This window comes from Symphodus melops, assembly GCF_947650265.1.
Source record: "Symphodus melops genome assembly, chromosome: 7".
Lineage (NCBI taxonomy): Eukaryota > Metazoa > Chordata > Actinopteri > Labriformes > Labridae > Symphodus > Symphodus melops.
Window position 1 is genome coordinate 23,939,260 of NC_136697.1, and position 22,945 is coordinate 23,962,204.

Sequence of the window (22,945 nt, forward strand, 5' to 3'; positions counted from 1 at the left end):
AATCCCTTCCAACTTTAAGGTTCAAACTTTAAAGGTAATTTTGATCTCAGAATATGAAAAAGTACTCAAACATTTTTAGATACCTAATTACTCCAAACAAAAACAATCAACAACTTGCAGCTGGTAAGCCTTTTTTTGTGAGTCAGCCTAATGCTATATAAAGAGTGTATGCATTTTTGTGTTTGTACATAAACATCTCTTGGTATCTACTCTAAATTCAGCAGCTCTAGTGTACCAGCTTGGTGAGAAAACAAGTGCTTTTAGTCACAAGTCTGGGAAGGTTGCAGCATTTCAATGCCGTGCCAAGGAGCGTTATTAATAGAAAACTCTAAACACACCACAATGCATTTATCTTCCAAACAGCCAATGGCAAGAGAAGAATCGGAAACTGTAGCTTCCCCCACTGGCCGATGAGTGCAATGTCAGGGAGATGCCACTGACATCGCCCAGAGCTCAGTGCAGCTGTGAGGAGAGTGAGACAGGAAAAGACGGGAAGGGAGGGGGAGTTATCGTCACAGCGAGAGAAAAGGAGGGGTATTCAAACGGAGGAGGGGATTCACATGGAGGAGGGGTTTCACCGAGAGTGAGAGAGCTTAAACGAGATGGTGAGAAAAGGCAAGCGAGAGAGGAAAGCTGTGCGTGTGTGTGTGTGTGAGGGAGGAAGATGCTGTTGCCAGGGAACAGAGATGAAGTAGAAACGTCCATCTTTTCCAGCTTGCGGTTTGCAGGAGGATAAAAAGCACCGTTTCATCATGGATGCAAAAACGGACTGAACGTGAAGAGAAATAAACCAGCTGATCCGTACAAAGAGAATCAAAGAAAAGGTAGGCAGGTGTGATTGCGCAACGACCGTACCACAGCTCCCATTTGGGTGACATCATCACAGCGGGATTAGAGCCTGGGGTGGGAGCATTAGTGTTGGCGGAGGGAGGAGGGGGTTAAAGGGGGATTCAGCAGAGAGAAGCAGAAGTAAATGGGAGGAAGAGAGGGAGAGAGAGTGTGATCATCATGAGACGGGCTAAAAGCACAGAGCGAGGATTATCTTTTGTCCAAAAAGCAGCAGCAAGGGATCTGTCTGGTGGAGGAGAGGGAAAAGATGATAGCAGGATGGCATTTGTTGTGTGTTGACCCTGACTTCCCTGACTGGTCTTCTCTCTACAGGAGGACAACATTGCTCCGTCAGTCTCCTTCATTTGAATCTGTAAACAGCAAGAATCATCATCAGCTTAGATCCTGACTACAGGAGGGTACCTGCAGATGTAAACATTGATGACCCTAACTCTGCTCAGGCAGATTTGAGGTGGAAAGGGGAACGTCAACAATCAAATCCGGGGAAGAGGAAGACTTCCTTATAACAGTATGTGAGTACACTGCCTCTACCTGAAGTCTGATTTTGATGGTATGATTTCATAACACAGTCACAATCGGTTTCAATGACAAGATTGGATTGATTATTGCTTTGTTTAATTCTGCTAAACTCTGTGATTCAAATGACTGAGATACTCTCCAGATAAGGAGATGATTGCTGGTTGTTCCAACATTACAGCGCAGATAGAAGAGTAAAAAACAAAACAGCATCAAATGTAATTATGATGCAAACAATCGGGGGCTTTGCAGGCTTTTCACATCACTTCTAACTCATCAGACAAGTTGTAAAAGGCTTTACTGATCATGATTTCTCCTTGTGGCTTCCTTTCATAGCTGTGGATCTGTCAGTGCTTTTCTCCAAGCTGCAAGGCATGTAAATGATTTCATTTCTTCTAGTGGAGGAAGAATATAATGTTCTATTTGAAAGAAATTTGCTACGCTAAGTCATGAGACTTTTTAAACTATGACAAATATTCACCATAACAAGTAAAACACATTCCACTTTTGTATCTTCAGTATTTTATTATATTTGAGATTATAAAGTTTTTGGTGAAAACCTCACAGGATCATGTTTGGGAATTGAAGGCCGCTCCGCCATCTGGACTCAAATCCTCACCAGACACGTGCTACTGCAACATTACTTAGAGGCCATCAATCAGCAGTTCACTGTGTGAGCAGCTGAGCCATCTGCACGCACAAACCACACGCGCATTGATCTTCTGTTTCTGTGAGAATTTTCCTCTTTATTCTCTGCAAGGATACCCCACCCACACACACACACACACACACACACACACACACACACACACACACACACACACACACACACACACACACACACACACTAATAATTCAGACAGGAGAATGATCAAACTGTAACAGAAAGAAATCTTTAAAGAACGAGAACAGAGGAGGAAACTCTCAAGTGTCTTTTAATCCGGGACGATCTTTATTCAAGTGACATATCGGGAATTCCCCATCAAGCCACATGAAACATTACTTCTCTGTAGCAGTATGATGAGGTCAAACACTGAACTAATCTCTTCTATCTTTTGAATTCAATCACAGCACAGTAGCACCAGCAGCATGAAGCCTGAGGGTCTGTGCCTTTTAGCCCACTTTTTTACCTCGGTGTAGTCACTGATGTGTTGTTCTGTAGCACATCAGTTCCATCCCAGTGGACAAATGGACCTGACCAACGTCTGCTGTAGCATGAACTCTGGCTGGCTCAGGGATGTAGGAAGGAAGCTCCTCCCCCACGCACACATTTCTGACACGAGACTTGCACACCATGTTCACTCCACGCATGACGGATCCCAATAGACAGCAACCGACCTAAACACGAGACACCGTATAGCTTCACGTCATAGCCGAGCTATAAGAAGCATCCAGCATCGTCATATGGAGACTTCTGTCATGTCTGGTTGGGTTGTTCAGATCACTATCTGCTATTTGCTGTCATGTGTGATTTGTTTGCATTGCCCTGAAGGACTATGAGCAATGCAGGGTTTTATTTTTGTCTCCTTCCCCAAAGACTTTTGGAAAGAAGACTTCACTGGGACATCATTTCACAAAAATAAGACTTCAGTTTATGGATATTGCCCGAAGCAAAACAGCATCCATGAGTCAAGAACACAGTTGACTTCTGTAAAGCTGAAGCAATTTCTTTGTACAGATTCTTTATTACATCAGTTATTGTCCTATTAAAGCAGTTTGTTTTTCTAAACTTGGATAAAACAGCTTCTACTTCTTCTTTTTAAGGGGAACGCGAGCTGTTAAATATATGACCTCCAGTGGCAGTGCGAGTTTACGAACAGAACACTAGTCATACAAACTGATTTTCTTTGGTAAAGAAAACAGAGTGTTATGACACAACAGTGATTAATATACACGCCTAGCAACCACTGAGTGTCCTGTTTGGTCAACGTTAAACCGTTAAACGCTAACAACACTCCTGCTTACTGTGTTAGCCAAACACACTGAATATTTAAAGTTCTTCTTTGTTGGTGTAGAGCTTCAAACCCTGTCACTGGATTTTGGATCCAACTTTTACCAAAACTCTTTATATCTATATTTGATCTCTGAACATTGTTGGATTCAGGTCAGTCTTTAAAAACTGTTTGTTAAAAGATAACAAATATGATAATAATAACCAAAGTCAAGTCATCTTTATTGTTAATATTTTTTATATGTACTGGACATACAGAAACTTTGAAAATAATTTTCTCTCTGACCCATGTTGCAAATTGTAATAGTATAAAAATGGAAAATAAAAAATACTCAGTAACCTACAAAACAGCAAACAAGTGAAATGCATCAAATCCTACATTTCCCATAATTCAATTAGATGTGTCTATCATTAAATCCTTCCCTCCGAGGAAACACCAACGCCTTTTAAACTCCACACCTTCACTCTGAAATGCTCGCTTGTCTCAGAGCAGAACATATTCAACAAGGTTTTTAACCCGTTATCTCCCACTTCATGACTTCGTTTCAACCTTTCTTCAAGCACAGAGAGCTGAACCCTGTCCTCCCCGGCAGAGGATGGGAACAGCAGAAGCCACTTTACGCATGGACAGCATGGAGGTTAAGGACGAGTGGCAGGATGAGGACTTCCCCAGGTAATCTCAGATATGTTTAGCATGCGTTTGACAGAAAGATTGTGTCGTTTGTAAGTTGGTCCGATTTGTGAATAGCCTTCGACAAACAAGCTCAACTATGATGGAAGGTCAGACGTGTGTGTCTGATGCTGAAAGGTGTTCTGTCCTCCATGTAGACATGATGTGTTACACAAGCAAACAAGCATAGTGAGAAAATGGAGAAAGCAAACACATCCCAATGAAAAGAAAACATGGTCGACCACCCACACTGCTATTGTGTTTCATCTTTGTCTTCATAGGAAGCAATTATGTGTCACTCACAAGTGTATACAATATAATGAAAACTAAGGGTGGTGCATGGGGGAGACAGACAACGGTTAATCTTTTGTTTTATACCTCACCTTTATCTCATCCGTTTAAAAGTACATGTTTTCATGAATACCTTTAAAGGAAGCTGCAGACAGTTAAAGTCCCAGAGAGACATGTTTAAGAATGCTTTCACCCTGCTGATAGTTTCCCTCCTCCCCGCTCTTTAATATCTGTTAGTACTGTCTTTAACTCGCCTCCTCAAAGCCACTGACAACATAATAACTGCAATTACACCAGTAGCACCGTCAACTAGCCTGTACATGTGGAGAGTTTGGGTGTGTTTGTCTATGCATGCATGTCTTTGTTCATGTCTTTCTCTGTCTGTGTGAAGTGTGTGTGAGTGCTTTTGACCATAATCTAACCCTCTGGCCCTTCAGTGCAGACACTACAGCTCCTATTATAATGTCAGAGGGGAGCTGCTACTTACTGGTGTTGCTTATTTAAACAACACATTTTGTTTCCAAGGACACTCTGTGGTAAACTCACAAAGGAGACACATAAACAAAGAGCAAAGTGAGATTATGATGATACAGTTTATCGTTTATCTTCAGTCCTATCTTTGTCAAAGCCATTATTCGACAGTTCTTACAAACAGCAATTATTAAAAGTGATTTTATTCTTGCTTTTGTTCATGTTCTGTCTCTGCAGGCCGCTTCCAGAAGATGGAGATTCTTTATGTGGCCTCACTGACAACAGAAGCAGTAAGTATAATCGATTAAATATCAGCTGTATTTTGTTCTTGTACTCATTGTATTTATGGTGCTACAGATCCTCCAACCTCTCTGAATGTTGGCGAGACTGTTGCACAGCGCAAGCGCCGCACTCTGGTCGCCCCCGACATGAACCTGTCCCTGGATCAGAGCGAGGGCTCCGTGCTCTCCGATGACTTCCTGGAAACACCGGACGACCTGGACATCAACGTGGACGACATCGAGACGCCCGATGAGACGGACTCGCTGGAGTTCATCAACAATGGCACCGAGCTGGAGTGGGAAGGTCAGACAGAGTTCAAATAATGTAGAGTCAGTTTGAGGAAGAATTGAAGAAGGAACTGATAACTTCGAGGTCAGAAGAAGTGAATCATGTTCAATTTAGTTTGCCTTAGTTTGAGTTTTAGTCACAAATCAATGCGCACTGTTAATTAAAAAATATATAAATGAAAATTTTAAAAAAACACTTAAGGACTGAGTTCATCAAACTCCCAATGAGCTACGACGTACCTCATCTGTGCTATCTGAACTCTTCTGAAACCAGTCTGGCCTAATTCACCTGAAGGAAATGTGAGAATAAGTCATTTGATCCAAATTCTGTTAATCTATTCCAAAGAACGAGGTTAAAGTTGAGGCGGCTACTCAGAAACAATTTATAAAGCCAGCAGAAAAAGTGACTTGAATCTTTCTCACTGCTGTTTTGACCTTCTGGTAGATTAAAGGTGAATACTTTAACTAAACCACAGAAAAAGGAACTGATTATGGATCAAGAACGAAATGACAACAGCTCAAAGGAAGGTCAATCATTGATGGCATGAGGTGGATGTTACTTTGGACTCTTAGCTGAGCTGTTTAGGAGTTTTTTATGCAAAATGAGACCTTCATAGATACAGCAGTATTCTTCTCCATCACTGTGACGAGGTTAGACTCTGCAGAGGTTTATCCATGGTGCCCATAAAAGGACAACATTGCATGCAATTTAAAATAATTAATGCATTGTTCAGACCCTAATTAATCAGGATAACCGGTAACTAATAAATGCTGACAGTCCATTCATTAGTCCACAAAGCTGTAGGCGGACATTGAATAGCAATACAGTATATAGTTTTCCTTTAATGTTATCCACGAGACAAAGTCTCAAACCTCTTTTCTCTCTCAACACTTTTACTTCCACAATGTTTCAGTTTAGTTGAACTTCTGCCTCGTGTCACCTTGTATGCAGACGACACTCCTGTGGCCACTGCCAAGCGTCTTCCAGGAGAGGGGGAAGAGGAGAGAGACTCCTCTGGTCGTCTTTGGCGAACTGTGATCATCGGTGATCAGGAGCAGAGGATCGACATGCAGGTCATCAGACCCTACCTGAGGGTGGTCACACATGGAGGTTAGTAACAAGTGGATTTTAATTAGAGCAGGTAGTTTTTTGTTTTTTTTAAATGGAAGTTTGAACTGAAGTAAACGAATAAAAGCACTCAGACAAAAAAAGATGTTTGTATGTAAGAAGCTTCACGGGGTCACAGCCTTGTGTTTTTATCAGGCATGTCTTTAAAAGTGCAGTTTTATGACTGTTCATTAGAAGTGTTCAGCTGTAGGATCATTTTAGAGGACATTGTTTCTCATGATGTCGGATTGTAATAATAAGTTTCACTGAAAGGCGATTCAAACTCTCATTCCACTATTCAAAAAATCAAAGCCTGTCAGTATTACACAGTGCAATTCAAAAGCACCCTGTAAGTATATTTGAAATCCTTTTGCACTATTATCTTATTTAGCCTTGTACACATTAGTCTCTAATTACTTGTTTTTTATTTTTTTAGTTAATTGTTGATATGTAACGTATGAATTTGAGTCTACTGAAGTTAAATTCCTTGTGTGTTGAACACACCGATCCAATAAAACTGATTCTGATTCTGAAACCAAAACTGAATACAACCGCCTCCATCATGTCAGATTATAATTTGCAGGACTGCTGTATTGAACTTGATTTGTTTAGGTTAAGTGTATCTGATGTGTGCCTAATGTCTGTGAATATTAGTGTGCACCTAAGCCAACTCCAAAGACTGAAGCGAGCTTCTCTTAGTTACGTATGTAGACTTAAATAAATAAAATCCTTCTCTGTGACAGGTCAAACTGAGACCCTGATGTCTTTCAGTTACTTCTGCTACACATAAAAGATAGAGCAGCCTCGAGCATCAAGTGATCATCAGGGGACCATAGAACTCCTGAAGAAAGAAAAAAAAAAAAAAAAAGCAAAGCTGACGTATTTATGCTGCACATTTCATGCACTAGTGAAACTCCTGTTGCTTTACATTAAACGTCTGCTATTTGAATGCTGTAAACAAGGACGCATCTCAACAAGCATGCCAAAAAGCCGACACAACAATTCAAAGTGAAAAGGACATAACTCGTAAATAAAAACAAGATCCTGTTAGAAGATTCAACCTAGATGAGCAGCATGTGAATACAACATGAAACCGCTGTGTTAATGGAGACGACACAACAACGAGCAGTTTAACAGATAACGTGTTTCTCTCCTCTTTCAGGTTATTATGGGGAAGGTCTGAATGCCATCATCGTGTTTGCAGCCTGCTACCTTCCTGACAGCAGCTGTGAGGATTACACGTACATCATGGAGAATCTCTTCTTGTAAGATCTATTCTGCTCTCTGAAGGGAATCTAGGAGCATGCATTGTTAAGAGCCAGTCACTAAAAACATGTCTACTGATGAACTCTGATCCACTGAGCCACTTCTAAACAGCCACACTTTTCCAGTGTTGTTGATTGTATATGTTGCTGTTCAGTCTGAGTCAGGCCTGAGCGTGTCTGTTCTGTCCTCAGGTACGTGGTGAGCAGCCTGGAGCTGCTGGTGGCAGAAGATTACATGATTATTTATCTGAACGGAGCAACTCCTCGCAGGAAGATGCCTGGCATCAGCTGGCTGAAAAGATGCTACCAGATGATAGACAGGAAGTAAGACAGATTATTTCTCAGTGCAGGTTTTTTTGTTTTCAGGTGTGATCACACACAGTATGAAAGTAAAACTTGTGTTTCTGAAGCTCATTTTTGAGAGTAATACATGAACAAATCCTGCAAATCTGATTGTTTTCTGCAGACTGAGGAAGAATCTGAAGTGTCTCATTATTGCTCACCCAACGTGGTTCATCCGGACCGTCCTGGCCATCTCAAGACCTTTCATCAGGTGGGGGTGCATTCAGTGTGGCATATCGTGCATTATGTTGGCTGGGATCCTTTCTGTGAACAGATCAAATAAACAGAAATAATGATAAACATGGAGTCTTAAAAAGGAGAATGATTAAGTAAAAAAAAAAAAATACACATATATATATATATATATATATATATATATATATATACATTGTCGAACATTGTCAGCTATTTTATTTTTTTATTGCCAGAAACATGCAGTTTCAGACAGTTCCCTTTGTGTGAATCATTTGTACGTTGTTGATGTTTTCTGCAGTGTGAAGTTCATGGATAAGATCCGATACATTCACACCCTGGATGAACTCAGCCAGATCATCCCCATGGAGCATGTGCAGATCCCTGAGTGTGTGCTGCAGTAAGTACTCTGAACCACCAGGGGTCACTGCTGAGACACGACACATTTCTACGACAGCTCCTGTTGCCTACTGCGGTAATCGGACCTTAAAGAATGCCTCCAGCATGTGGGTAGAGGCAAACCAGAGCCAAGCTGTGTTAAGGTTGCTGATTTATTGTGTGTGTAATTTTTTTAGCACGATCTGTTTATTTTTGTTTAAAGTTTTAAAGAGGTGAATGATAAAGGTAGAGCACAACATGTTTTGGCTGTGACAAAACAAACCCGTCAATCAATCCCTGTCATGACTTTCTGTCATTTTGAACAAATACTAAGCAGCTGAAACCTGCAACACGTGACAGCTGAGTCCTCAGCAACACAAAGAAAAGGAACATTTCTAAAAAAGTGAAAAATGTTATTTGTGATCATTCTGACTGTGAAGCGTTAGTGTAGGTGGAGGAACTCTGAAATGAAATATTATAAGCTGGGTGTGTTTCATAACTGCAGGCTTTGAGAAGCACTGCAGTGAATACTTAAACACAGCAAATGTGGCCAAACTTTAACAAAATCTTCTTTGGCCATCTCTGTGTGACCTTTTGGAGCTTCATGCCACTGGTAGAAAAATATGCTGATGTTATGACACATCACTGAGATTTCTTTCTTACAGGTATGACGAGGAGAAGGCAAGAGCACAAAGAGAGAGGTGAGTGGCCGTTTTTGTTATGCAATTTATTTTCTAGAAATTATACTTTCATATGCTTTTTTTTTTTCCTAGATCCAATAGATGTTTATTCATATTTGACTCTCTTACTCACAGACTTGAGCAAGAGCAGAATCAGACCAACTCAAAACTGCCAAAAGAAAGGTGAGCTTATTCTGCAGGACAAACCGTCCACAGCCATCTTTGGTTCAACGAGAGGTTTCCACCACATCATTAACCCACGGAGAACGTTTAGAAAAGTCATAATCTTTATTCAAAACAACGTGTAGGTGAACAACAGTCACCTATTTTACAACAGGCATTTTATTTGATAGCTTTTCTCATTCAGTCAGTTAGTATTATGAAAACATGTACATGTGCGCCTGTGGGTTCTTCTTTTACATTAAGCGCTTGAAGCGTCAGCCGCCACATGGATATGTTTTGGCAACAGAAGGCACAACCTAATTTGGGCTTCATGAGCAAGCAAAATATTTATATTTACTTATGGCTCAACTTGAATCTCATTCATTTCAGACCGAAGTCGATGATAGCAGACGTTGGTCGTGACATCTGACATTAAGGTAAGAGGTTCTCATTGACTTAACGGCCTTCCTCAACCCTGTCCAGGCTGGTTTGTAATGTCAAACCACTGCAACTAATCCCGGACATACAGGGAAATGTCCTCTTCTGTCTACATATACATGCTTAAGTGTGCAGAAAGAGACACGGGACATGAAATCAGCCTAATGCTAGACACTCGCCTGGTCAGAGTTTTGGGTCATGGACTGACGGGGCCACAGGGTCAGGGGGACCAGGACCCAAATATACAGTCTCACAAACAAGTGAGATCACCAGCAGAAACAAGTAGGGCAAACTTATGTCACACTACTCAAGTTTTAACTTTTACATTTAACACAAACAAGATTTTTTTTTTATCACAGTAGATCATTATTGTTCTAGTTTGGAGGTTTTTGGTTGGACAAAAACAGGAAGTTGCGAAAGAAGGAAGGAAATGAATGAAGGAAGTTTGATGATGTCACCTCAGCAGAGAAGGGGGCCCCTGTTTTCAAAAAGGGAGCCCACCGGGACATGCCTTAAACCTGTTTGTAATGGCCAGGAGGCAGGCACGAGATCCACTGGATTCTGTGAGGCCAGAGGTGGAAATAATCTGTTCTAATGAGTAAAATGCCTCAAACACTCTTCAGTACAGCATGATGTTGATTTACTACATAAGTGCACATTTCAGAGCAAAGACTCTCAGCTGTTTGAATGTTTGAACCCGAAGGTGGGTCGCAGTTGTTTTCACACAGACGTGGATATGACACTCAGTCATCAGCTTAGTCTGGACCTCAACACTGGAAGCCATCCAGCATTAAGGGACAAAAGATGGATTTATTTTATTTTTTTTCAAATACAACAAAATATGTTAAATATTGGTGTTGGCATAGTGCTGGACGGAGAGCATAATCAATGCAATGACAGATAGAAGGAAAATATTTGCAAAGTAGGTTTGTCTTAATAAGAGAAGATGACGGTTTCACTTTGTTATCATATTTTCATCCATCTCAGGTCCAAACTGCACCTGCTGTCTTGGTTCAGAGTGCAGTTTGTATGTTTGGGAAAATGATTATCAAAGTGACCTTAAAACCAAGAGTGAGTGAGAGTGAGCCAGCCTCTTCTCAAAATGTGCTCATGATTGGTTTCAAAATAAACCCAAGGCGTTTAACTCAAAGCCTCAGACACCTGCAGTGTGTGTGGCTACACTCTCGTCTTTGGTAGTCACACCTTGAGCATGGATAACATGACGGACATGTTCTCCGTTTCCTGTTCACAGTTTTTTTTTTTAAAAAAGGGAACTTTAAGATTATTTAATGATGATACACAAACACAAACAAACAATAGAGTCTGTAGTTTTTGACCACAGGTTTTTCTAATAGGTTTCTTTCCTTTCAATTAAATACATGTTGTAAAGGAAAAGAGACTGTGTTTTTCCTGCCTGACTTGAGATTCTCCTTGTCCCCCCATACACACACACACACACACACACACACACACACACACACACACACACACACACACACACACACACACACACACTCTGTCACGCTGGAGTGAATCACTGCATCATATGGACCTTTGGCTGCAGAAGAGACTTAAAATACATGCACACTATAAGATGACTATTTGAATGACTGTGCTGCTAAATGTTTTCTGCTCCCCTTCCTCACTTGTTATTTTATTCAGGCTGTTTTGTATTGTAGCTGTTTTGAATGTATATATTATAGCAGGATGGGGGTTTTTTCTTCAGCGGTTGTTTTAATGTGTTTGTTGTCGTCTGTGACACTGCTGGGCTGATAAAGCTGCAGTTCATCTTTAGTATGTATTGAGATACTTAAGAAGAACATAGAAGAAAATATTGACATCTTGAACAGTTGACTAAAGGTGAAGCTCATCATTACTATCTATCACTCAGCTCGGCTCATTTTCCCTTTTGCCAAGTCATGTTTCACTTCTTTAAATTCTGGCCGGGAGAGACAGAGTCCATGAAATGTTAGCTGATCCCCACACATCATATTTCCTCCATACGAAGTGTTACATAAAGCACAGCTGCTCGACTCTTTGAGCTGCCTGCACAAAACCGATCAACTCTATTTTTAATGAGCTATACTGCCGAGGTCTGGCAAAGTGATCCGCAGCGCACAGGCTGTCCTGAAATCGAGGGAAATACCGACCACGCGGGCCGGGGTGTGTTAGGGTGGGGGAGGTGGGTTATTTTAGAACCCCCTCCCTCCTTCAGTGCTGGCCTCCGCTGCTATCAACCATATATCAAAAGAGCTATCAGGATGTCTGGCTGACATCCCAGGAATGGTCACAAGCACCATCCCTTAACTAAATGCCACAGGAGGATGCAGGGGAAAATTAGAGAGGCAAAGCTGAAACATGTCTGGAAGTATTTAGTCTACATGTTGTGCATGTCGACTGAATAATAGGAATATATGCTGAATGCCTTACACTCCTGGAGATGTGTCACGGTGTTGAAGACAAAAAGAGAAATAAACTGTATTTTCATTACAGAGCTTTACATTGAAGAACCAGCGGGGACCATTCTTTCATTGAATCAGGAACCAACATCACAAAGCTGTCCATCATGGATCCATTACCTGCAAGACAATCATTTCTCAGATACATTATCGTCAGTGTCATGCTTGCTTCTTTACTAGAACTTTAACTTAAAACTTAAACCAAAGCAGTACAAGACTACATGAATCAGTCTCAGCTTCCTGCATGACAAGCTGAACTTTATCTACAACTTCGACTAAATAAATGAACTTGAAGGCTCGAGGATCTTCGCGCTATGACCACCTTCAGATTGTAAATACGTGTACATATATTTTTGAGAGGTGTTTGCACACGTGTAGTTTTGATATGAGTGGCATGGGTGTCGTTGGGTTTCATGAAAAATAATGTGCAATGACCTTCAGTAGATGTTACTGATGCAAACTTGTGAAACGTGTGTTTTCCAGAGTTTGATATGCAGGTGGCATGCTTGTTAAAAATCCTTCTGTCTATGTCAGGTTTTCAGTCATCATGTTTCAAAAGCTGCTTTAACAAGACAGAAACCTCCTATTGTTATAAAACAAAGATATTTAAAGAGAGAGAGAGATCAGATTTAAAGCTTAAAGTATTATTTATGAAAATGTGCCATTTACTGTTTGTAAGAAATAAACAAGTGAACTACACCAGACTGGTCATGCTGTGTTTATTAAGAAGCGATAATAAAATGTCCTCTGGTTTTTTCCTGGACTTTTTAACGGACAGCTCCTGACGAGGGCCATAATTAGGATTCATGAATGTGTCACCTGACAGTCCGCTGCTGTTCTTCACAGGGGTCATTTGAACACAATACTCCTGAAGTCACCTTTATTTATTTTAATACGCAACATTACTGTGATCACAAGGTATTATTAACACGCCACAAAACCCACGTGTCAATACTTTGATTCCTATCGATAAATATTAATCAGCCACTTTGATTCAATTCAGCCCTTTTGTCTAAACTAGCTTCAGCAACACAACTACATCTCTTTAACACTGGTGCTATGCAAACACATGTCAGCTTGAAAAGAACATGTTATTATGTTGAGTTATTAATATGAATGTAAACTTTAAAGGAACAGTGTGACCTTTTCCAGACACGCACATGCGTCCTTTCTCAGAACAGCAAGAGAGAATCTTCACACCTCAGGTACAACGTCAGAGTCAGAACCAAAGCAAACCAAACTTTGTCTTTTAGCAGAGCAACAAAGTCGGAGGCAGAGTGAGAAGCGTTTCTTATCTCTGAATATCTGAAACACAACAATATGACATGAATAAATATAATATCAACACCTGTGCCCGATGACATGAAAACAAGGAAGGGAGGCACGGAGGTGTTTAGTGTGTACTGACCAGGGTGTCCAGGTTAAAGTGTACAATGTTTCACTATGCTGGTATGAAACTCAGAGTTTAGAGGATGAGTGCATGGTAAGTTAAAGTAAAGTTAAAGTTAAAGTAGTAGATGAAGCCTCCTTGACTAACCCAGAATAACATGTTCAAACATCATATAAATCTGTTGTGTTGGTTCCCTGCCTCCAGTCTGATTAAATATATTTAAATTGATGTAGTATGTAAGTTTAAGCATGTGTGTACAGATGATGAAATAATACTTCATTATCTATACTATAATAATACTCTGTCTTTTCAGATGTAAATATCAAAGTCACTAAACTAAGTGTTCCTTGTGGATTATGCTCTTCATTCAGTACTCTTTCTCTCTGCCTGTAAACCTGATTATTACTCTAAGAGGTTTGAAGAATTCAGAGATGGATCTGTTACACAACTGGCTGGTCAAGCGAGCGTCTGTGAGGCCAAGAGGGAAAAAGTATGTGCGCCACATGTTACACATGGTGCACCATATGTGTATACAGTATCTACATGTGTCAGCCTATGTGGGTCAGTTTTGTACTCTCAAAGTCTGAAGCAGAATCGAACATTTTTCTCTTCAGTAAAATCACATCAACACGTCCAAGCTGCCAACCTCTTCTGATTAAAGACTAAAGACGTACACATCAAATCAAACAGCGTCGACAGAATGACATCTCTGCCGGGATTGTCGGTGAAAGACGAAGCCCTGAACATGAAACCGTGTGCTCTGATAGCTGGGACTCAAAGTTCGACTGCTTCACACTCACAGCGACACAATCAGAGCATAAGCTGTTCAAATGCAAACACAACAATCAGAGGGTTTCACTTCACACATCCGGAGAGCTGTGTAACAAACAAAGCTGATAAGCGGTGGGCGCTCAAGTTATCAGACTGATAGCCTTGACTCAAGACACTGTGGTCACATTGCTGCAGGACACGTACTCGAGCTGGTTGCATCAGAAATATTTGTGACGCAGCATACTCAAATACACAACAGGCGACTAAATATAGAGCTTCTGGTTTTCACCCACACTGAGCTGTATAAGCATGGAAACTTTTCCCCCTGAAAAACCCAAAGCATCAGCTTTTTCTCTCAGCTGTCACACAGATGTCTTAATCAGGTGTGTGACTTTTTCCTTCATTACAATATATTTAATAATACAAGTTCTTGTCCTCATCTGTTATCTGTAGACATATTTATCTTTATTATAGGAGGCACCTGATGTTATACTTAAACTGAATCAAGAATGAACAGATGGTATAAGCTTTCATCAGTGTACAGTAGCTTCTGTCTGAGACTCCACATGTGGCTCTCTCCAAAGACACAATTAATTTAGTGATTCACAGCTTAGCCTGTCGCATATTTCTCCATTATCTTCCAAGAACTCTTCTAGCTGTAGGATTTGTGTTACGTGTATTTGGACAGTGTTCACTGACTCCTGACAGCAGGTGGAAAATTTAGGATCTACTTTCATGCAAATGTCGAGGCCCCGCAGGTCCTGCTCCTACTCATTGGTACAGCCCAGCTGTAAATCGCCGTCTGATTGGCTGAGGTGAAAGAGGGCAGAGGGGGTGAGAGGCTGTGACGCTGCTGCTAAATCCTTTAAATGCCCTGCGAGGAGATTGTCTATCAATGAAGTAGTAAAAGGGGGGGACGTCTGCGGCAGAGGACAAGGGAAGGTTTTTTAGAGGAAGCCTTCGACAGACTGTTTGCTTTGGCTGGGTTCCCTTCTTTTATTTACTGAATTCAAGAGGCGACCAATAAATTAAAATGAAGTTCATCATAGGCATTGGAGGGTAAGTCAAATTCAAAAACAGCATTTCTTTCGCCTATCAATTACATTTCTTAACTAACCTGAGTGTCCTGACGTGTTTCTGACTTTCAGTGTGACCAACGGTGGGAAGACCACTCTGACAAATAGACTTCTAAAGACATTACCCAACTGTTGTGTGGTGCATCAGGATGACTTTTTCAAGGTAAGATGAATTAAAGGCCCCATTTCTTTGTGCTTTAGAGCTCATTTGAATCAATATATGCTAAGTTGTAAGATAAAGTAACTATACTTGTTGTATTAATACTTAGTCAAGGTAAGTATCATTTGTGATATGTTTAATTTGCTACGTTAAATTTGCCCTTGAGGACATTTTGTATCCCCCAGTCTGACCTGCAGATGTCCTGTCAACTCAGTAGCCTAGTAATACATCTGGCTGATTGTCTCCTGGACAGCCAATCAAAGGGCCGAACGTCCCCACTTAAAGTCTGACCTTGTCCAACCACGTTGCAAATTCTGCAACCAACCTTTCTGCTTGATCAAATAATCCCATTGAGCTAAAGAGAAGCCAGTAGACTTCCAACTTTTCGTGCTATTTTCAGGGACAGTTATTAATAACCAAATACCAAAACGTTTTTTCTACATCCTCATTTAAAATGTTTAACCAAAAAAGCATAACATTGTGATTATTCGTCTTTTGCCTCACAACTGCAAAACAAAAAAAAAAAAAACAACAACCTGAAAGCACAATTTTTAATTCGCATTTGCTTTTAGATTTTTGGTCAAAGAAAACAAGTGAGAGAAAGTTTAACACACCGAACCTTAGAGCCCGTCTCTGTAAACAGTGCACGTAGAATTAAATAATCTAACGATGATAACTTTGAGATATTGTTTAGACATTGAATTAGCCAAAGCCGTATCGTTGAGGTTTTTTGCACCCGGTTTTGCAAGCGATCAATCAACTGCTCTCAAAAAGAGTCACCGCGCGCTACTTTAGGTGGAGACGAGTCCTTGACTTGTCCTGTCCAGGTGCCATCTGCTCCGGCTGGTTACTAGGTTGCAGCAATGTTTTATTGGTGACTGTTATTTCAGAAACCCGATCAAATAGAAGTCGGGGAGGACGGCTTTAGACAGTGGGATGGTAAGAATGGATTTCCTGTAGGAAAACCATGCATTAATGTACTCTTTCTTTCCTGCACATTTCTCTAGTTTGGTAACCAATCAACAGTAAACATCATATTCATTTTCACATTTTTTTCTGTGAATGCTTCAGACATTCACTAATGGTGACTGATGTGCGTTAGAGCACATTAGTGAGGAGCGTTTGTTGCATGTGTGGTGAAGGCCGCTCTTTTCTCTCTCCTTGTTGTGTATCAGTGATCAGCGCTCTGGACATGGAGGCCATGGTGAACACTGTGAAGGGCTGGCGGGAGAACCCGGTCAAGTTTGCCCGCTCTCACGGCGTCAGCCTGTCATCTGAGGCCGAGGACGCTGACACAGAGACGGGGATCCATATTCTCATCATCGAGGGGTTCCTCATCTACAACTACCAGTGGGTCAACTCTTCATTTTTGCTCGTTTCGCAGTCGCTCGAACAAGTCTTGTGACCTTTACACTGACCTGATCCTCTGCTTCCTCTCTGCAGGCCTCTCATTGAAGCCTATGACAAATGTTTCTACATTTCCATTCCTTATGAGGAGTGCAAGAACAGGAGAAGGTAGCACGCTGTTTCAGTGACTTTGACAGATTACACCCAAGGAGATATTACAGACTATAACTATGACTTTGATTCTGTTTCTGCAGTACAAGGACGTACACAGTCCCCGACCCCCCCGATCTGTTTGACGGCCACGTCTGGCCCATGTACTTGAAACACAGGAAAGAGATGGAGAACAACTGTGACAGAATAGGTACGTTAAGCCGACACAAAATATAAACAACCTTTCATATACCTACACAGCTTTTCCTCTTTCCTCTATCCACGTCCCTCAACATGCTAAAGAAAAGCAACTTCCTCCACAAACAGATGCGTTTCCTGTCTCGTTCACCTCATTCGTCTTTTTTTCTGCACAGAGTATCTTGACGGCATGACTTCAAAGGAAGAGATCTACAGCAAAGTGTATGGAAGCATTCAGAACTCGCTGCTGAACACATTATAGGTAGATCGACGTCAACATACTTCACATGAAAGAGAGATGATTGATGACTGTTTCAGTTTTAGTAACGTCTCTCCTCTCTTTCTCTCCACAGCAGCACGGGGGATCACATAGGATCTGTGTATAGACTTGTAAATATCATTTTGCGTCAGCGTGTGACACCGGTTCTGTACTTCTAGCCTGATTTGTAAATAGTTAATTCTGTAACTTATTAAGAACTAATGGCAGAACCGTTGTGTTTTGTATAACCCTGTGTAACTTTTTCTAAAAGATAAGCCACCTCTGGACGTCCCAGTGTAAAACATCTGGAAGAGAATTGATGTGACCGTCTGTGAGAGTCTAAAAGCCCACTGGGAGGACAGATTTGTGTCGACAATGAAACATCTGAATCCACCTCGTGTTTCCTGTCTTTTTTTTTCTCTCTGTTTCATCTCCTAACTCAGCACACACGACCACGAGGGTCACACAAAGGTCAAGCTCTTCACGTTTTACAGCACAACCATTTAGGCCCGTAAATGAGGCCTCTCGTCATAAAGATTAGATTACATGCCTCAATCAAAGTGACTAACAGAGAGAGGTTTCCTGGAGGAGATAAAAGAACAAATAACTGTTCTGTTTGGTTAAAAGGATATACAAAACATGGATGACTTTTTTTTAATAACTCTTTATTTTCGAGTTTTAAAATAGATGAATTAAAAAATAACCAAAGCATGATAAAAAATATGAAAAGTAAAAAACGTCAACAACATGACGAAGCAATTCCACCAATCCCATGGCATTCCCTTCTCTCTCTCTCTCTCTCTCTCTCTCTCTCTATATATATATATATATATATATATATATATATCCAGGACAATTCAATTAAAAAAAAACTTTATTTGTCCCTGGGGGGCCATTTAAAAAACTTTGGGACTTCTGACTCTATCCACTTTTTCTCTCGACATGAAGGCATACAAACATAAAATAAATTTCCCTCGGGATCAATAAAGTATCTATCTATCTATCTATCTATCTATCTATCTATCTATCTATCTATCTATCTATCTATCTATCTATCTATCTATCTATCTATCTATCTATCTATCTATCTATCTATCTATCTATCTATCTATCTATCTATCTAAAAGTCTGTCTGTCCATTTATTGGTTTCCCAGAGAGCCTCGAGGTGTTTGGAGAAATATTCTTCAACAACGTCTGCCATGGTTCTTCTAAACACATTTGTTTAGTACTGATGTTATTCTTCTTAATCAGTGTGGTTTTTGTCTCTGGTCTAATTTGTTCTCATTCTTTTTGTACTGGTCTCGTTAAGTCCAGAAAATATGACAGGAAATGTGCAATAGTGACTCCTTATGTTTATGTTTGTATTGATATGTGTTTGCCTTTGCGTTACTTTGTGTTTCTATGCGTAAAATGATTCTACTTCAAGACAGCATGTGTGCAACACCAGCTGTACAATGACACGAGCTTCCTGAAAGTGTATGATCATGTGTGATGGTGCACTTAGTCTCATATTGTTGATTTTATTTTAATGATACTGTTCTCGTACACTTACACTCATACACACAGCACTGAGGTCAGCATGCTTCTTCGGACTTTTGCATTGCAATATGATTGAAAAAATGTCCGTCCCAACATGCACTCAGCCAACTGGTTTCAGTCATTACAGGGTGTTTTAAAGAGAGTGTCCTTGTGTAAAAGTCGTCCACATCGCTCTGCCCTGAGCCAACTCAGTCATCACAGAAATGAGGTGAAACAATGAGCGGGACATTTCCACTTTTATTGTGGCTTTGATGTCAGTGACTTACAGCATGACCTTGAAGGCTGTAATTCTTATCTTTAGTTATATTTCTAACCGTTAGTGAATCCCTTTACGTCTGCCCCGCAGCGATGATAAAGACATGAAAGGGTTTACACTCCAAGTCATATATATTCAAGGCTGGACGTTTCTAGTTTCAGACATGAGCTTTTTTTTCTTTTTTTTAATCTGCATCGCCTCATACTGTTCACCACCCAGTTCCATCCCAGGACCTGGCATGTGTGTGTGTGGTGGGGGTTTCAGGGTCTTGTGATGCGTTTCTGAGAGTCTTCTCATGCCAACAGTTGGTCTGCAGCTGAGGGTGCTCTGTCACTTTATATTTAGGCTAAGTGCCGTGGGTGTCAGGGGAATATATTTAACAAGTGCACAGCCAATTACTGACCCACACACACCCACCCTGCGCTCCACAGACAGCTCTGACTCAGGGTCCAGTCCCATCATGCCACCGGGTAGTGGTTGTGGGGGGGGTTAAGGTAACGTGAGAACCTTGTGGGGTGGCATGTACTCCCACGTCACTCGCCGCTATTGCAGCCCTAAAAAGTACAGCAGGGGCGTCCATATTTGGGATTTGGGTGGAAGGGGCAGGGACACAGGAGACGAGCGGCTGTCACATGCTGCACAGACCCCCTCGTATGAGTGAGAGAGGACCCCCGAGGCATGTGGACAGTTGTGTTAGAGAGATGAATGAATGACTTACAGTGGCTGAACATATGTGAACGACTGAAACACTCAATACTTTATAACAGACTGTAATGTAGTAAGCATCTATTGAGACAGTTTTAGAATCTGTTGCTATATTTCTAACAATCATATTTCTTCCATTTAGATACATTTTTAAAATGTATTTTAAAGCCTGAAATGACTGACGAACCCTGCTCTTTATATGTTAAAGCTTTGAACAGAAGAACAGACGCTAAGGTCATCCTCTTACAATCTCTCGGTGATTACACCAACTTGTAAAGCACTTGGTACCATGGCTTAGAAAGATGGTCTTTATACGACGTCCTCTATCTATCTAGATGTAGAGTTCGGCTTAAAAGGAACACCTGTTCTGATTTTGAAGGCAGCATGGTGTCTGATTATGTAACGTTTGATCCTGATCAGTTTGCAGTAACAGAGAAATATCATGACACATCAAGTCAGTGTGGGCTCAAACAACCAGCTGAGAAGTACACAACCGCTACTTCGTTACATCCAAACAGAGGACAAAGGGAAGTTAGCTCAAGTCTTAGCATGAAATCATCAAATATAACCTCTGAAACGTCTTGTTGTTCTCTGTCTTTTTCACTTTCTTAGCGTGCTCTTGGAACGTGGCAGCAGCTCCTGAACCACACATACACACTTTATTCTCATGTCTTATTTATCTCTTGAAAACAAAGTGACTTCACTTTAGTGTCAAAAGGCGGGCAGTTCACTCCGTATGGACTTGGGTCCTGATGCGGACCAACATATGGAAGTTCGTCTGGTAGCTGTAGAGGTGTCAGACCACTTCTCAAGCACTACCAAGGTGCCCTTGAGCAAGGCACCCAGACCCTACCAGCTCTGGGGCGCCCTATTAGTTTGTTATGCTAGTTTCTGGGCATGTTGGTGAATAACGTCTTTAAGAACACACTCGGCTTGTCACACAGAGGAAGACGCATGATATGACATATAAACACTACAGCTGGGATTAAAAGTGGTTCTATGTGTCTTTTCATTCCCTTAATGTTGATTTGTTCTGATAAATGTCTTGATTAATATTTTAAAAAGATCGGATAGATGACTCTTGCCCTGATACTTTTATTTACTACTTTTGATTATATGGTATCTTTGTTTCATGTAACTGCAGATCTTTTCAACAGACTTTAATCAAACTAGTGTTTAAAAAAAAAAAAAAAAAAAGCAGCCTTCAGTCAGGGCTAACCCTTCACACCAGATGGTATTTAGATCACAGGTTCAGTTCTTGGCAGTGTTAAGAGACAGTTTTAAATAGCTCACATATTAAGCGCACTCCACTCTTAATTCGTCACGTGCACAGTGAAAAACGTGAATACAGAAACAGGTTGCCTGAATCCGAAACACGAGGAGAGCTGGCAGCATTGATAACTGGCGAAGGCAAATCAACGTTAAGCAAGACAGGTGTCACAAGAACCCCAAAGCACCTGCACAGGTCCCATATCGTGTCATTCATCATTTATCAGCTGTTAAAACAACGTTTATTTAAAAAGTCAGGACATAACAAAGTGACATTTCATTTTCTCAAACATTTGGTTCAGCGTCTCACCTGCATTGTCTCCCCATGCTCTGTGGTAAACCTCTGGATCTATCATTTAGGTGTAAACTCCTCAGACTGGCAGTGTGAGGCCTCAGGGGAAGACAACAGGTATATTCCTTGTGGGGGAAGTTTTCTTGTAGTAAAACCATTTTAAGACCATCATCTTCCTTTAATCTCACAAGAAGCAAAGCTGTGAGCAGCCCTGGATACCTAGATTCATGGGATAAGATATATTCAAAGCGTAAAAGAATTAGTCTTTCACACTGACGAAGATCTGCTGCTGCTGTATGTGTACCAAGAAAACAACCACAATGTGTTCATTTTATTTCCAAACACTGCTAGCTTACAGTCAAGATTAGTTTATGTGCCAACATTTGTTGTGATTTGTTTACTTTCAGGTCAGATACACAAGAAAGACTCAATTCAACATTCATACTTACTGGCTAATTTTTGTGGTTTACATGTCCTGCTCGGGAAGTCTTGTGCCAAACCAGTGCCGAGGATCTGTGGCTCTTATAAATCTGCACTGCACCAGCAGAGAACAGGCGGAGCCAGGTTTTAGACCAGGGGAAGGTCCCTCACACTAAAAATAGAAAAGCACACAGACTCACCGTGCTCATGCCCTATTTGGCTTTTCATTTGAGACGAGACGAGTGCTGAGCTGCAGAGCAGAGGGTGTGTATGATGCTTCAAGAATTAAACCACGGTCTTCAGTTAATAGGCATACTGAAATAGAGCTGTAGTATGAACATAAGAGAGGTAAGCTCCTGCACACAGGGGTAAAACAAACCTCTGCCCTGTTCATATGCAGCCTTAATAAATGTCTTTCCTCTATTAATACATATATTGTCACATAAACAGAAACATTGAGAGCAACTCTCTGTAGTTTTTTAAACATGTACTGGATGACTGAAAATGCCTTGAACTTTTTAGTGAAGGTGGCCTGCCTTACATGTCCCTCACTGCAGGAGATTTTACCTGTCACACAAAAACACATGGCATGAAAAGGACGAAGCAGAAAGCCACTGTTTTGTGTTCAGTTTTTTCATAACTTCGCTCTGAGCACATGAGCAGCAGAAATAATCTCTTAACTACTCACAAACAATCCCTTTCTTTCTCTTTGCCTGATAAACACAAAGTGGCAAAAACTATACATGAATACATAATGCTTAACACACATAT

The 22,945-nt window shown here is 40.9% G+C and overlaps 2 protein-coding genes and 1 long non-coding RNA gene across 7 annotated transcripts; 2 read left to right on the forward strand and 1 right to left on the reverse strand.

The window, feature by feature from the left end:
- The first annotated feature begins 504 nt into the window (after window positions 1-504).
- On the forward strand, window positions 505-13,038 carry LOC306827075 (caytaxin-like). 4 transcript variants are annotated; one of them, XM_079348720.1, is made up of 15 exons: window positions 505-605; window positions 715-824; window positions 1,162-1,361; window positions 3,878-3,989; window positions 4,986-5,038; window positions 5,106-5,333; window positions 6,270-6,428; window positions 7,588-7,690; window positions 7,883-8,014; window positions 8,157-8,243; window positions 8,526-8,624; window positions 9,268-9,303; window positions 9,418-9,465; window positions 9,835-9,881; window positions 12,376-13,038. In XM_079348720.1, the coding sequence occupies exons 4-14, from the start codon at window positions 3,913-3,915 to the stop codon at window positions 9,872-9,874; spliced, it is 1,062 nt and encodes a 353-aa protein (XP_079204846.1). In that variant the 5' UTR covers window positions 505-605; window positions 715-824; window positions 1,162-1,361; window positions 3,878-3,912; the 3' UTR covers window positions 9,875-9,881; window positions 12,376-13,038. The 4 variants fall into 4 exon arrangements, with proteins under 4 accessions (XP_079204846.1, XP_079204844.1, XP_079204845.1 ...); XM_079348718.1 differs by lacking the exon at window positions 505-605 and having other exon boundaries at window positions 614-824; XM_079348719.1 differs by lacking the exon at window positions 505-605 and having other exon boundaries at window positions 614-824; window positions 3,883-3,989.
- On the reverse strand, window positions 8,192-22,354 carry LOC306827076. The gene is made up of 3 exons (XR_013779571.1): window positions 22,204-22,354; window positions 21,773-21,973; window positions 8,192-8,296 (listed from the first exon to the last, which is right to left on the reverse strand). It is a non-coding gene; the product is annotated as an uncharacterized lncRNA (long non-coding RNA).
- Window positions 15,412-18,085, forward strand: LOC306827470 (nicotinamide riboside kinase 2-like). Of its 2 annotated transcripts, none has more exons than XM_079349307.1 (8): window positions 15,412-15,561; window positions 15,651-15,741; window positions 16,629-16,677; window positions 16,914-17,088; window positions 17,182-17,253; window positions 17,340-17,446; window positions 17,610-17,695; window positions 17,787-18,085. In XM_079349307.1, the coding sequence occupies exons 1-7, from the start codon at window positions 15,536-15,538 to the stop codon at window positions 17,693-17,695; spliced, it is 606 nt and encodes a 201-aa protein (XP_079205433.1). In that variant the 5' UTR covers window positions 15,412-15,535; the 3' UTR covers window positions 17,787-18,085. The 2 variants fall into 2 exon arrangements, with proteins under 2 accessions (XP_079205433.1, XP_079205434.1); XM_079349308.1 differs by having other exon boundaries at window positions 17,790-18,085.
- Window positions 22,355-22,945: the final 591 nt, after the last annotated feature.

What these genes read in the sequence shown, in the direction of transcription:
- LOC306827075 (XM_079348720.1), top strand. Translation starts at nt 3,913, where the DNA reads ATGGGAACAGCAGAAGCCACTTTACGCATGGACAGCATGGAGGTTAAG. An exon ending in CACCGAGCTGGAGTGGGAAG is followed by an intron (nt 5,334 to 6,269) that starts GTCAGACAGAGT and finishes CCTTGTATGCAG; the next exon opens with ACGACACTCCTGTGGCCACT. An exon ending in ATCTCAAGACCTTTCATCAG is followed by an intron (nt 8,244 to 8,525) that starts GTGGGGGTGCAT and finishes TGTTTTCTGCAG; the next exon opens with TGTGAAGTTCATGGATAAGA.
- LOC306827470 (XM_079349307.1), top strand. Translation starts at nt 15,536, where the DNA reads ATGAAGTTCATCATAGGCATTGGAGG. An exon ending in GAGTGCAAGAACAGGAGAAG is followed by an intron (nt 17,254 to 17,339) that starts GTAGCACGCTGT and finishes CTGTTTCTGCAG; the next exon opens with TACAAGGACGTACACAGTCC. An exon ending in GAACAACTGTGACAGAATAG is followed by an intron (nt 17,447 to 17,609) that starts GTACGTTAAGCC and finishes TTTTCTGCACAG; the next exon opens with AGTATCTTGACGGCATGACT.